Source organism: Malaya genurostris, chromosome 3 (genome assembly GCF_030247185.1).
Source record: "Malaya genurostris strain Urasoe2022 chromosome 3, Malgen_1.1, whole genome shotgun sequence".
Lineage (NCBI taxonomy): Eukaryota > Metazoa > Arthropoda > Insecta > Diptera > Culicidae > Malaya > Malaya genurostris.
Window position 1 is genome coordinate 221,202,662 of NC_080572.1, and position 14,930 is coordinate 221,217,591.

Sequence of the window (14,930 nt, forward strand, 5' to 3'; positions counted from 1 at the left end):
TTCCTGTCAGTTGATGAGGAAATGGAAAGTCTCAAACATGTTCGGGTGAATGTCCCGACCATCATATGTAAACAGTTTCTCGTTTTGTTACCCGTTCGAAAATTTTGTTGTTTTAATTACTGCTTTTGTTAAAAACTTGTTTCTGCTTGATGCTCCGGTTACTCACCTTCTACCACAAATTTTATAGTTTTTTTTTGCCAGTACAATGTATACTTTTTAAGAAGAAGAATTTTTCATTGTTTGTATTTTACGGTGAGCTTCAATACTAATGAGTATATTAATATGATCTCAAATGGTGAGGGCTTGAAAAATCCATATTCCTGCAACTAAACAGAATGCAAATAATTTTCAGGTTGATGCCAAGCATTAAAATACAAGCTGAAATAATAATACCCCATTGGAAAAAGAGTATCTTCATAACTTTGCTGGCTTTAGAAAACTGTGATGTGATAGCTCTACTATTTTTAAGAATAGCTAAAATAGCTTCGAAAATGACACTGAAAACTTCAGTAATGTAGACAGTAATCAACAGAATCAAAATGGTAGAGCATTTTATTCATCATTAATTAAATGAGGTTAATGAAAAGTGCATAACACTTTGTTGAAAAATAATTAGCGCTGCTATTATTTTGAACAGCACTGTAATAGCAGACACAGATACAAGTATAATTGGTCTACTGTTTTGTAGCCTTTCATCCAATGAAACAAAATGATGTGAAAATAAAGAGCTTAGTAAAGATGACTCTCTTCAAATCACAGCTTACTTGAAACAGTTTAGAACTAAGAAAAGAAGATTTTTTACGTTGGTTTTGGGATATTACAAATCATTTGGTTCGATCAATAGGAACCTTGGGAAACCGCAAATTGCCAACTGAGAATGCTTCCGGGTCGAATGACTTTGGCTGTCGATCGATTCGTCTAGAGGTAACACGATCAGTTGATTGAGATATCTAGATAAATACTTATCTTTCTATCAAGATTTTACCAGGTTTTCTTTGTGAGGTCGAATATATCGACACGGATCTGAAATGAAAATCCACAGGAAGCGGTCAGTTTCCGTTTTTATTTACATCCTATCATCTACCTCTAATGTGGTAAAGAATGTGAAAACCCTTTCCACTGTGGATTCATTTCATCGTCAAAAGTTTCCCGCCGTGGGTGTGATGTTTTGTAGCTGGATCCTTTTTATTTTTGTTCTATGTTATCGGATTTGCATCCTTTTTTCGTTGGAATGATTCTTTTGGTGAAATTTTTGGGTCAGGGTGTAGTTTATCTTTTTATTTCGAAGTGAGAAAATTTTGATGTTCGAAAATCCGCTTGCTGCTGTAGACCTTCAATATACCGTTCGACAATGATATTTTTGGTTGGATTATACAGCTTCCTTGAATGGAAGAATGTGCGATTACATTCAGTCGTCGTTTTCCGTCACTGTGTGAGATTCAAAGATTATTTTCATTGGTCTGGGTTTTTTGCTGTTTTATGGTTATAGTTATGGGAAACACTCATGGAAAAAGTATACATTTATTTACATGACAAAGCACGGATTAAGTCAACAGGCGACAAACCCGATGCACATACACAACACGAACATTTTTCCGTAGCTTTGCTACGATAAGAGGGCTTTTATGTGGCAGGATCAAACGACTATGAGTGGAGAAAAGCAAACACACTCGCTAGCGGATTATTTTACTGAATATGGTGAAACAATTTGGAATCGTGATTGTATGAAACAATTTCCGCTGAGGCTTGATAAGGCTTTTAGCACATGTGGTTTTAGCGTTGGATCGATATTTCTGTAGGTGTTTGGATGAGTTTGTTTTCACTGATGTTGCTTAGAGTAAATGTGATTTATAGATGGATGATGTTGCTACTTTGTTCACTTTATACATTGACTGTCTGAGTGCAAAATGTGATTAATTTGTGTGATTTTGTTCGCATTTTAATGGACACTGTGTGCTTCTGGGTGTTTCACAGCATACAAACATTCTACGACCTATCGAATATAAGTTGGTGGTGGTACATTACAAAAATTCTTCCTCGTGTGGTGGCGATGGCCCCGATACCGAGAGCGTCGGAAGGTTCGATAGCTTTGGCGTCGGTTTGTTGTTGGCATTGGCGCTACTGCTAGGGCTGCTACTTTTCGGATTGCAAGTGCTAATTACGTTCGATGTGGTGCTAGGCTCCCGATGACATTCCACCAGTTCTATCGAATCCTGGTGCGGATTGTTGCCGGCGGCACTGCTGTTCCCATAGCTGTTGTTGCCATTCACCCTGCAGTTCTGTTTGCTCTCTTCGGACTCCCATTCGGGATATTCGGAGAAACGGCGCTAGAAAAAAGGAAAAAGGGTTATAGATTTAACCTTGTGAAATTAAATGTAGTTTTTTTTCGATCTACGATGTCATCCCAAGAACGGGTCTTCATTTCAAGAATTCAGTTCGAATATTCCATGGAAAAACCAGGCTGTTTTGAAATTTTTTAAACACCCACCTTAATCTGATTTTGCTTGCACATCATATAAATTTAAAATATGTGTATTGGGAGAGACCCAGAGATGACACATTGAATGTTAGCGTTCTGTTTTTATTACCACATTTTAGGAAACCGATTAAGGATTTATATACAAAGTTACGGATGAGGAAATCGCAGAATAGCGATTATCTCAGAATGCAGTGAACGTGATATCTTTAAAAACTTTTTAATAGATTTTCAGAAACTTTATTTTAAATTGCTCGTACTTGAACTCGTCCTTTTTTATTCGAAAAATGTTGGACAAGTTTAGAATTTATTTTAAGGCTTTAGACTTTAGGCAGTTTCAGAATTTAGTTCCAGATTACAAGTTTAGAATTGAAAACTATAACTCTGGAACTGAATTCTAATTCTGGAATCTGAAACTGATTACTGAATCGAGAGGTCAGCTTTAGGATTTTAACTTACGAATTCATGAACAAAATTCAGGATATAAGCTTTAAATCTGAATTTCTGGAACTAAATGGTAGATCTGAACTCCGAAGCTGAATTTTAGAACTGACTTCTCCAGAATTCAATTGCTGAATCCAGTTTCAGAATCAAATTTCTAAATTCAGTTTCAGAATTCAATTCAGTTCCTTTATTATGGTTTACAATTCAAGTTGAGAATTTAAAATTAATTCCTTATTTCTAAATATATGACCTGATTACTAGATCTCTGCTCCGATTCAGAATTTTTTGCTACTGAGTTATGAGTCTGTCCAAGATTTCGTATTTAGTTTTTGAATCCAATTCCAGAATTCACTCTTGATTCGCAATTTTAGTTTTTAAGTAGATAAACAAATAAAAAAAATTCATTATGTTGTAAACATATATTTCGCAAATCGATTAAACCATTGAAATATTCCCAGACCATTTGGTGAGGTTTAACTCTAATGAGTATCTAAATCTAAAACAAAACTGCATTTGTTCATCATCGTTATAGATGCACCATTTCAATTTTGAGAGCAAAGCAATAGAAATTGCAAGATTCACACAATCTACTAATATGAATGATTTTCTACATCCGGAAGTATGAAAGGTGTATGTCAATTTTATTCGTATTAACGCCTTCCAGTTATGTCTATGACATTACTCACCCATCTATTTTTTCTTTGATAGTACTATCAAAGATGGTGGTTCCCAATTGGCTCAGAATAACACTAAGGTCCACCTGTCCCGATGGTATAAGTCCACCAAACAGGTAAGCCGTGTGGTATCCGGTGGAATTATTTTCAATCAAGAATTGATCCACTGGTTTCCTGTTCCATGTCGTAAAAGACCACAAAAATATGAGCTCCCAAGTTAAGGTGTGTATCCGTGCCGATGACTGATTGACTGCAGGAGCCTAAAAAAGGCAGTCGTAAGTGGAACATTTGTGGGCTTTGCCCTTGTGGTGCTTAAAATTCCTGACTAGACTGATTAATTGAAGGCATAGACAGCAAACATGTATATTTTTCGGCATATTTGCCGTATAACTGGTCTTCCCCGAGCCATGACTTCATATTCTCCATATTATATGAATTCCAGTGGAACTAAAGCCATCAATAGTAAATTCGTTTCTGTTTATTTGCTCTCATATAATATTTGGTTGTTTATAGTGTTGTTTGTGTGCGATAGCGTACTTCATAGCATCTGATAGGTAACTGGGCAACTACGTATTCAGGTTTTTGGTTCTCCATACATGGTTGAATTTGTGTATGGTGAGCTAAAATTGAAGGATATTCTATCGATTTTCACTCAGTATGGTAAGGAGCAATAGTCAGGGGAGTTCATAGTCCTTCTTGGAGTAAGTTCTCTACCTTAAAAGGTTTTAGCAGATTGGTTGCCAAACCTTCTGGGGTGCCGAATTTACTTCTGTTCATACATATTGCGAATCGTTCTGCATTATCCCAGGAAAGCAGAATGGTGTCGCTTTTGTAAAATCTCTAAATCCTCTCGGAGTTTGGAGGTTTTATTAAATGTGCATTTCCTTTCGTGGTTGCAGAACAACTTTTGTTTTGTTTTGTGCTGTTTTCCCACCTCACCCACTTCACATTTCTCTTTCGTGTTCCTTTTATACTTCCCTTCCATAAGAAAAATGATGAGAAGCCACGGCAAGGCACAAATCTCCAAATAACTAGGAGAACCCACCTTTTTTTTCTTCGATAGTGCTATCAAAGAATTGTCATTCACTTGTTCAAAAAGAAAATTGCACGAAACCCCTGAAAAATTACAAACTTAGCTCACGTTTTCTTTTCAGTTGAAAATAGAGTAATCATGAAATAGAAAAAGAATAAAACTAAGTTTGTAAGTTTGTTGTCCTCGAAGTGCCCAATAATACTATAATATTTGAATTTCTTTTTTATCCAATGTTTGGAGATTTTATATTCAGAAATTTTTTCCTTAAAATGTCTACTTCATTTCCTATTAATTCTTCTTAAATATCATAATTTTTACAAAATTGTGCATCATTTTTAAATTGCCAGAGATTTTCAAATTACTTGTCCAAATATCTCGAGAGCGGCTGCGTTTTGGATGAAGGTCATCATGAAGACAAATATTTACTTTCAATCTATGAAATTATATTCTAGCATATAGATGAAAAGGCTGAAGCCGGATAAGCATGTGAAATTTGCCTCAAAGAGAGTTCATGTCGCTATACCATATTTGAAAGAGCAAAAATTTTTTCTCAATATTCAACTGCCACTACGGAGCTAGGATAGTTTTACTGATTTTCATTTTATTCAAATTTTGAAGCAATCGAAAAATTTGAACAAAATTAGAGGTGCTTTGGGCATTGTTGGTATGGTTTATATGTCTTCTATTTTTTTTTGAAGACAAATTTCTTGCATTAAAAAAAATGAAACACATTTATCTACACTTTTTTGTAGATTTCTACTCTGGATTTGGAGTAATATAAAAATAATTTTTGCGTTGAAGTGCTTCGATTTCATACACATTTCTAAAATGTGCAAAATCATAATTTTTTAGTTTTTCTAAAGAAAAATTCAACCAAGCGTTAAAGTTCTATTACAAGGATACACATGGTGCATAACTACTAGAACTAAGAACCATGCGCTTACTTCTCAAAGAGCTTCAATGGAACCGCTTAGGTGATTGTTGTTTTTTAGAACAAAAATCAAATATACTGAGGTTTCTTTTTACGCGGGGGATACATACGTATCCCGAAACAGAACCGCGTAACTTCGGAAATCTGCGTAAAAAAAACTCAAAACTGAAGAAAAAAAATTTTTTGGTGCCAAATATCTTAGAAATGCATTAAACGTCTGGTCAAGATCTGGTCTAATCTGAATATTCGAAAATTTTCTCAATTTAAAAGTGTTTACTTGAAAAAAAAATTAGGGATAACACCAGATCTCGACGTTTCATGCATTTCTAAGATAAAACAAGAAATCCGCGTAATTTCGGAGATCCGAGTAAAAAAACACGTAATTTCAGAAATCCTTGTTAAAACAGCCGCGTAAAAATCGCGTAAAAAAGACCTCAGTGTATTGTGGTTTTCGACATAAAAAAAAACTAAACCAAAGAATTTTAACGCGTTCAGAAATTGTTTACTTATTACGAAAAAATCCAGAGTTGTGCAAAATTCGGAAGTGTGAAAAATATGTTTCAAAATTCAAATGTTTCAGGTATTTCTCAATGCAAGAAAAACATCTCCAAAAATTGGACAAACCTTTTGAGAATTTCCGATAATACCTTAAACATACCCGATTTTTGCACAATTTTTTTGGTTGAGTGGTTGCTTCGAAAATTAAATGATATTAATCTAAACTTTGTTCAATCGTTTGTCATTTTGTAATGTGAATTCGCCTTTTATCCAGGAGAGATCAATTGGCAGAGCAGTTCTTCAAATTTGAAGAAGATTTACCTGTTCACTAGCGTTACTTTCAATCAGAGATTTCAGGAAAAAATATCTTCAGAAAGGATTGCCAAAGTCTGTAAATGTGAAAAAATGTCTGCGTGCTTCAACTCATTTGTAAAATATGGCATCGCGACAATTTCAAAAGTCGGTAAATTTTGACGAAAGTCTTCGTAAAACTCAGTTTTTCAAGTCTGCAACAAAAAATGTTTGCGGCACTATATAAGAAATCTGCAGATTTGCGGACAAATCATCTCTGCTTTTAACAGTTTGTAGATCTATCGCTTTAAATCAATTTCTGATTGGTTATTCATACAAAAGGTAAACTTTGGCGATATTTCAAACGATATCGGTACTGTATCTTAACATTAGATGGCTTTCCGTATAGAACATTATATAATGTAACTAATTGCACGAGTAGTTAATCAAAAAATATCCAACGAGGAAGCTTTGATGTGCGCCATGCTAATCAAAATGCTAATTACAATATGACAGACATTTAGTGAGAACGCCGTTAGATGGAATATGATAAGATTATTATGTGCCAGCCGCATAATTACTTCCGTGGGCCAATTTCATAACTATTTTCAACGGTGAGTGAATTTCAATCGTGATTATCTATAGTGATTTTGTCCTATATCTACGGGTATTAACGTCTAATTGAGTACACCTTTCTTACCTGTCGTTCGGCAGCAGACACGTTCTCGGCACTACGCGCCTTCCGGCATAGCACCGACTGGGAACCGTAACGGCGGATGAACTCTATCGAATCGAATCCTCTACCCTCGGACGACACGAATATCGCCGAGTTTATTCGGGCTCTTGTGCATCGCTCTGATATTACCGAAGATGGTTCCTCCGGCCAAGGATGGTAAGGCTGCTTTACGGTGGTAATTGACGGACACGGAGCCGGAACCGGATGCGGGGTGGCGCCATTGTTTGCATTGTTGATTACCGTGGATGGGGTTGAAATAGAAAGAGAAAATGGAAAACGTAGTTTGATCAGAATCAATGTCTTTTTTCTGGAAGCGTGGCATCGAATAACATGTTGAGAATGAGATGATGCTGATTGAAAGCGACGGGAAAAATCTCGGAAATGATTCGATTGCAAGCAATGTTTTCACCGTTGCGAGTATGTGTGGTTAAGGTATGAGTAAATAAAAAAAAGAGAATTTATTTGAAAATCGGAAATATTGTGAATCCTAAACAAAGGAAGTGTGTAAATAGTATGAATACATTTGTATTAAATGCATTTAGTTGTTTCAGCTAGTTTCATGAATATTTCATGTAGAACATAGATGATTGATAGCTCAGATGTGCTAATTGATCGAAAGGCTTCGGAATCGTGGAATCGAGTCGAATCGATTTATTTGTACAAGCTACGGTATGACCAAATTGCATAAACCGGTGCTTGGTATGCGGTATGGTATAATTTTAGAACACAGAACCATTTGGAATTATTTCAATTTTCTGTATGCTTCCGGGTATTTCAATTGCTTACCGGTATTGGATAACTCTCACATATTCCTGTTTTCTTTACACGGAGAGTCCTACGATAAAAAATACGATATCGCAGTTTTTAATTTTTGCGATAGTTGATTCAACTTATTCTTCATTCAACTGATATGGTTTTTGATTTGCATAAAATCAAGTGGTTGAAAAATGCGTTGTTTGAATGCTGTTACATTCCTGAGACAGCAGAAAATCGCGATGCAAAATCAAGCATTTCTTCAGTTAAAATCATAAACTTTTGATTCCATAACATGTGATAATAGATCAGCAGCTTAGTGATAAATTCAATCTTGTTCATGACGAAAAAAGACATCGTGCGAAATTATGAAACGTTTACTGCTTTGGTGTTACACAAATTGAACAATGCATACAAATTACTAATCTCTACTGAGATACATAAATTAATAAGATTGCAAATAACAAAATGTTCTCAATCACATTTTGAGATCTAAGGTTGTTCGCAATGCTGTTTTATTACGTATGGGCAGAGATGGCATTTCACTAGAGTAATACACCAGGGTGTAGGTTTCAATTATACACTGCGCATACATTTGCTCCGCTCCACACAAAGAGGAATGCGCACTTCTTCTCAGTGTCCAGACAGACAGACTTTGAGTGCGTGCTTGTGTTGAAAGAAGCTGGTGCGAGAGAATAACATTCTCTCCGCACGAATCGCTCTCACGTGCTCTCGCCTGAATTCACCCAAGTGATCACTGGCGCGTGATGGTGAGCGAACACTTCTGTGAACTTCAATTAATAGAGAGTAGATCTGGCCTTGCTATGAAAAATTTGCAATGAAAACCGAAAATTTAACGATAAATTGTTTTATTTTGCTGATTTTGCGTGCCCCACGCTTCTTCTACGCAAACCATACACCAGAGTGCTCACCGGCGTGTACACCTCTGTGAAAGTATCTGCATCCACCTCGGAGAATTTATTAGCTCTGCTCTAGCACTTTGGTGCGGTTCAGTGGAGGAGGTAAAAGGAAATAAACAAACGCACTCATGATGCGTGCACACTTTATACAACAGTGGTGTATTATGTGAAAGAGAAGAGCTCTCATTGAAGTTGTCAGTGCGAGGGGAGAAATTTTGCTTGCTCTTCGTCACACAGAGGAGATGGACATCTCTGCGTATGGGTTGATCTATTTTAGATCTACGACGAACCATGTCAATTACAACGCTGAGATCTAGTTCTATTTATCGAGCACAAATTTGAAACAGATTTAAAACTGCTCGACAAGTTTGTTTGAAATTATGAAAATTTGAAACACGAATAGAATACTGTTTCAAATTTCTTACGTGAGTTTGGGTAGTGAGATCTGACCTGCGAAATGTCAAAGCGTCCAAATTTGTAATATAAGCAGGAATTGTTTTGCACTGAATAATACAGTATCATTTAAAGGCACTGTAGCTCACTATCATCGGGAAATTTTCTCTAGAAGTTGGTGACAGAACTTGATATCGTTTTCGAAAACATTTATTTTGTTTGTTTTTTTTTCTGATTTGAAACATCACAATGAGTTGACATAACATCAATACATTAACAGACAAATCTAGAACAGATTTTAAATCTTCGCGTTGAGATCATCAAGCTCAAGTTTTATTTGCGACAGCTTTAAACTACATATACGACAGCCTGTCATTTTAGAACAGATATCTAATACAGCGTTGCGAATAGCCTAAGATTATATGCGCTTGAAATTCAGACAAAAATTCTACTTAATTGATGTATTTTACGTTTCGTCTTTGACTCATCATGGCGTAGCAGTTTATGTTTTCCCCCTTTCAATTATCTACTTCATTGTTTTCGTGAGAACCATGTTATTGAATAACCATCATCTTATCTTAAAAGTGTGCTGCAAAATTGCATCTTCTAAGCGATTGATTTAATGTTGAAAGATAAATATCCATCTCCATCAATCATTTGTTCAAATTATTAGTGACGGAGGGTGACTATGACGGAAGGTGCGGACCGTCTGAATTGTACTTAATAATGTTGCTCATTGTGCTTTTTTCAGATCAGATTAATTACTTCTATTCACTAATCTTGTTATTAAAAATAAATTTAAATATAATATACTACTTATGTTAAACATACGGATCAGGGTCATTTCGCTGAAAGGGTTATTTCGCCGAATGTCATTTCACCGAAAGGGTCATTTCGACGAATTCTTCAATAGTCTTCATATTGTGATTGGCATTGATTTGAAATAAAGACAAATGAAAAATGATAATATTCACTTCCGTTTTGTTGAACTACAATCGTATTTCTGAAATAATCCGAAAAGGATTAAATGATTTTTTTATTTTCTTTTTTCTTTTTATTTTTTTCATTATCTTCAGAACGGAATTACCAAGAGAACTTTATTAGAATATCTACCAGGCAATTGTTTGCGGCATTTCCCGATAACTGAGTGCAAACGAAAAAAATATTGAATGTGGCTTCGCCATATCGTTTTGCTAGTGTGCTATCCGACCTCGTTTCCGCTCGTTCGGACCTAACTAAAGTAAAGAAATCTAGCTTTAAATAAACCGGGCAAACGAGGCGGTTACAGGTTTGTATGCAAGAGGCCGCCACTTCCGACGGCGGGTCGGCGGCCAACCCAGCTGGCGTCGCCTCTGTGGCTTAATTTCGCCGAACCATCTTGGCTTTGGTTATGTGGCTGTACCATATTAATTATCCAGGAGACATAAAAATAAATAGATAATATTGATGAATAATCAGAATTTGTAGTTTTATAATTCATTATGTGATGTAAGCCCGAAATGACTCTTTCGGCGAAATGACCCTTTCGGCAAAAAAACTCTTTCGACGAAATAACCCATTCGGCGAAATGACTTTCAACGAAATGGCATTCACCGAAACATACGATATTTCATGTATCTCGACATATCAACTTTTTATTAAAGAAATTATAACGTGTGTCAATAAATACATTTTGAATATAATCGCAAATCAATAACATTGCTAGAACAGATTTAATTAATTGCAATTTTATATTGTTCCTATAACAACAGTATTTTGATTCAATGACAGCATTTTGGCATTAGAAATGTCCTGACAGCATTTTGGCATTAGAAATGCCTAAAATCTACACTATACGGGGTTGGGTGTCCATTATAAGTTTCAAAAACAGCCGCGTTAACTTTTTCTGTCATAATTTTTAACGATGATAACTCAGTCATTTGTTGATGGGTTGATAAATTTTAACAACCAATCGATTCGGAAACATTTAACTTAAACATGTATGGGAACATCGTTTCAGTATTTCAATAGCATAATATTGAAAAATTGATTTGAATCGACCTATATTTTCACGAGTCAATCACAGTATGCCATCATGGCGTCATCCTCTTGATTCCTCGTGCACGGCCGACGGTTTCGATCGTTGGTCTATACCTCGAATTTTATTTAGTAGCAGTTCTGCTTCGTTCGGCATCGGGGATGCTTCGCGTCATGTATAAATAATACCGCATCGTTCTGCGTAGCATGAAATTTGGCACAAGAGGAATGTTCGTTTGTAGGGGTGCTTAATATTTTTTCAAGTGAAAGATTGAAAAACAAAAACTAAAACATTTAGAAAGAAAAAACAACAATTGATTAGTTGTACCCAATTTTAACCAATCGAATGCAGATATTTTATGAGATTTTTTTTCAAGTTTCCACTAAAAAGTTAACCAGAATCGAATTCAGCATGCTTTTGGCCGGGTTGGCAGCTCGATGCATAGAGCGCTGGTCTTACGAGCCAGTTGTTGTATGTTCGAGTCTCGACCTGGAAGGATTCTTGGAGTCAGTAGGATCGTAGCACTAGCCATGCAATGATTCTATACGCTATGAATCAGCTGCGAAATCTGTTGAAACAGAAAGGTCAAATTCTACAAAAGGAATGTAATGCCAAGAATTTGCGTTACTTTATAATTTTGACCGGTATAAAACGAGCAATTCAATTGACAATTGCTAAACTCATTTCCATGCATGTTTACCATTTAGTGCAACCAACTTTTGCTTTTAGGAAACGGTAAAACAATCTTCCGTGCCCATTCACGATCGGATTGATTTTAGCCCTTCCATTGCAGCGAATGAACAAATACAAAGTGTACCTTCACAGCGGTATTGTTTATCGAGGGAAGGTCATGAATGCATAACCGTTCCATACCGGTTTCGAATGGGGCATAGGGATGGTGGATGGCGGAAAGGAACCATTCCCGTAGACGGAGTGCTATGGTTCTCTAGCATCAGATGTCCGCTGTGCTATTTATAATCACTGACCAGTTTTACTTTGTTGCTTTGTGCTGGATATACATTGTGTACATTCATTTGCGTGACATGATGGATAAATTTCCTGGTAATACATCTCGAAAAGAAAAACTGTCGTGGGGCTTCGAATCAATCGAATCAGTGAGATAACAACAAATAGAAGCGGAATGAAATGTTTACAAACCGTGCTAATTTTAAATTTTTCCTCTTTCACTCAGTCGAAAGAATATTATGTTTTGTTACAATTGTTTACAAAATTACCATCACACGTCAGTCAATAAGTCCCCGATCTGACAGGTAGATGGCGTCCCTTATAAAAAATCTCCCTAGCGTTCATTAAGACACCTCTCGTTAGTTATCTGTCATTTGTAAGGACATTGCCTCAAAAACCTGATTTAGCCACTAAAATCACTGCAACTATTTCACATTTCAGCTTACTTCGCCTTCTTCTACATTGAGAATTGATTTACATTTCTTGAAAATTAAATTAATATTCATAAAACAATTGAAAACACTTATGGTGTGTTCACTAATTTGCTCCTAATTTCATCTCGATGGATTTTTAATCATCCTATCGTCGGTTCTATATTCGTCCTATTAATTAGGAATGGCGATAGAAATCAAAATAAAATATTGCATTATTACACACTTAAGTTCAAAATGTCAATATTCTTCATAAAAAGGCCCAATGCCAACTGTGAGCCAACACACAATATTTTTAAAACCAGTTTCAAATCTTTTCTACTTTTTTTGGGTCGCTTCCGTTTCTTTTCGTTTAAGTTTAAAATTTTACTGTAAGGTTGATCTGGAATGACTTTTCTATAAAAAAAATATCAGATGGATAACCGATGAAATATGCACATTTAACAGCGTTATGTTGACATATATTGGAATGAAAACCGTGCTGCTAGATATGCCATAATACGTTGTGTTTGATTTGCTAATTAATAACGAATGGTATGGTAAATCTAAAACCATCTTGCATGAATAAATCGGTGTCATATGAAGTTAGCGTTTCGCTTTTGTTACCCCGCTTGGTTGAATAAGTGAAAATACACAATAAACCAACCAAACGAAGCAATAAAAATCATTCTAGATTGTATCCCCGAAGCGTTTATTAATAAAACTCAATAACGAAATCATCCGAATGGCTGCATTCGATGATTTATTTCCAAACCCGCACGGATCTCTCTCTTTATTCGGAAAGTTTTTATTTTATATTACTTCATTTATCTACTTCCAGTGGCCTCTATCCTCTGGCTATTGGTACTAGATTTAAACATCTCCTGGAAAAGCAAGCAGCACACGACTCTGGAAATAACAGTGGCTCTAACTGATTGGAATTCGATTTCATACTCGTCGGCCAAAGTTATTCTTGTCGTTGCATTATTCATGCATCGGTTAAACAAGACTGACACGGTGTTCCGATTATCGTTAGTACTCAAAAAATAAAGAGGCACTACTTTTATCAGTAAAATTTATTATGTTGCACACAACTAGGAAAATATTGAAAAAACTTTATAAAAAATTGCAAATTAAATGTTGAAAATAATTTAAGTAAATTCGGTTAATAATTTTAACCAATTGAACAACTCAATTTTGAGAAAATTTGATTCAAGAAACTTTTGGTTTGAGGCTTTAAGTTTTGAGAATAACAAATGTCTACAAAATTGACATAAGCCTTATTAGGTCTGCCTCTCAGACGATTCCTTCTCGAATCCCTATCGATAAAGGATAGTCTAATAATTAATAATTTTATAATAATTCGATAATAATTCGTGTACGTTTACACTTTCCTATATTCTGTCCTACAACTAGGTAGCTCTCAAGAGCATTTGCTCGATACGCTTTTTAATTTCAGTGTGAATTGCTGTATACATCATGTGCAAATCCAAAACTAAAACATCTTTGATTTATCATTTTTATCGTTCCGTTCCTTTGTACGCCGAACTTTTCATGCGCTAGCGCTGAGAGTACATTGTTTTGCTTCAATTCAACTACCGCTAAAATTAAATCCGATATCACTAAAACAAAACAATTTTATTCAAAGTGTTGGTCCGAGTAACTTTTCACGGGTTAATAATATTATTAAGATTGGAAGTTATAGTGTCGCACAAAGCCGAAATACCACAAACAGATGAAAACTTCTCATGAGCACATTGCGTGTCAATTTGAATTCAATTCATGAAACTCCTACCGGCAAGCATCTGCATTTACTTGACAAGTGATGATTGCGCGGATCAGGGCCATTTCGCCGAAAGGGTTATTTCGCCGAATGACATTTAGCCGAATAGGCCACTTTGCCGAATGCCATTTCGTCGAAAGCCATTTCGCCGAAATTGTCATTTCGCCGAATCCGAAAAATCGTAATAAGAATTGATTTAAAATAAAGACAAATGAAAGATGATGGCGCTAACGGCCCTTTTTGTTGATTTACAATTGCACTTCTTGATTGATTTTTGTACTCTTGAATAAAGATTGATTCATGAACCTCAGAACGGAGTTCCCAAGAAAACTTGTTGACGGTTAGCTACTAAGCATCGAGGCAATTGCATAGGTATATCTACAAGGCAAATGTATGTGCTATTTTCCGTTTATTAAGTGAAAATGAAAAAATATCTAATGCTACACCACATCGTTTTGGTTCATGTGCTGTCCCACCTCGCAACCGCTCGTTCGGACCTAACTATAGAAAAGAAACCTGGCTTTGAGTAGACCGGGCAAACGAGGCGGTTACAGGTTTATATGCAAAAGGCTGCCGCTTCCGACGGCGGGTCGGCGGCTGACTCA

General features: G+C 35.9%; 1 protein-coding gene across 8 annotated transcripts in view; it reads right to left on the minus strand.

Annotated features, from left to right (window-relative positions):
* LOC131437613 (uncharacterized) overlaps positions 1-14,930 on the minus strand; it is a 524,049-nt gene that overhangs the window by 44,441 nt on the left and 464,678 nt on the right. For 5 of the 8 annotated variants that reach the window (XM_058607079.1, XM_058607083.1, XM_058607081.1 and 2 more), the window contains 2 exons: positions 7,048-7,248; positions 2,026-2,327 (listed from right to left, as the gene is read on the minus strand). In XM_058607079.1, the coding sequence (XP_058463062.1) occupies positions 2,026-2,327; positions 7,048-7,248 (503 nt within the window). The remainder of the gene's footprint in view (positions 1-2,025; positions 2,328-7,047; positions 7,249-14,930) is intronic. The other 3 variants (XM_058607084.1, XM_058607082.1, XM_058607078.1) reach the window with 1 other exon arrangement.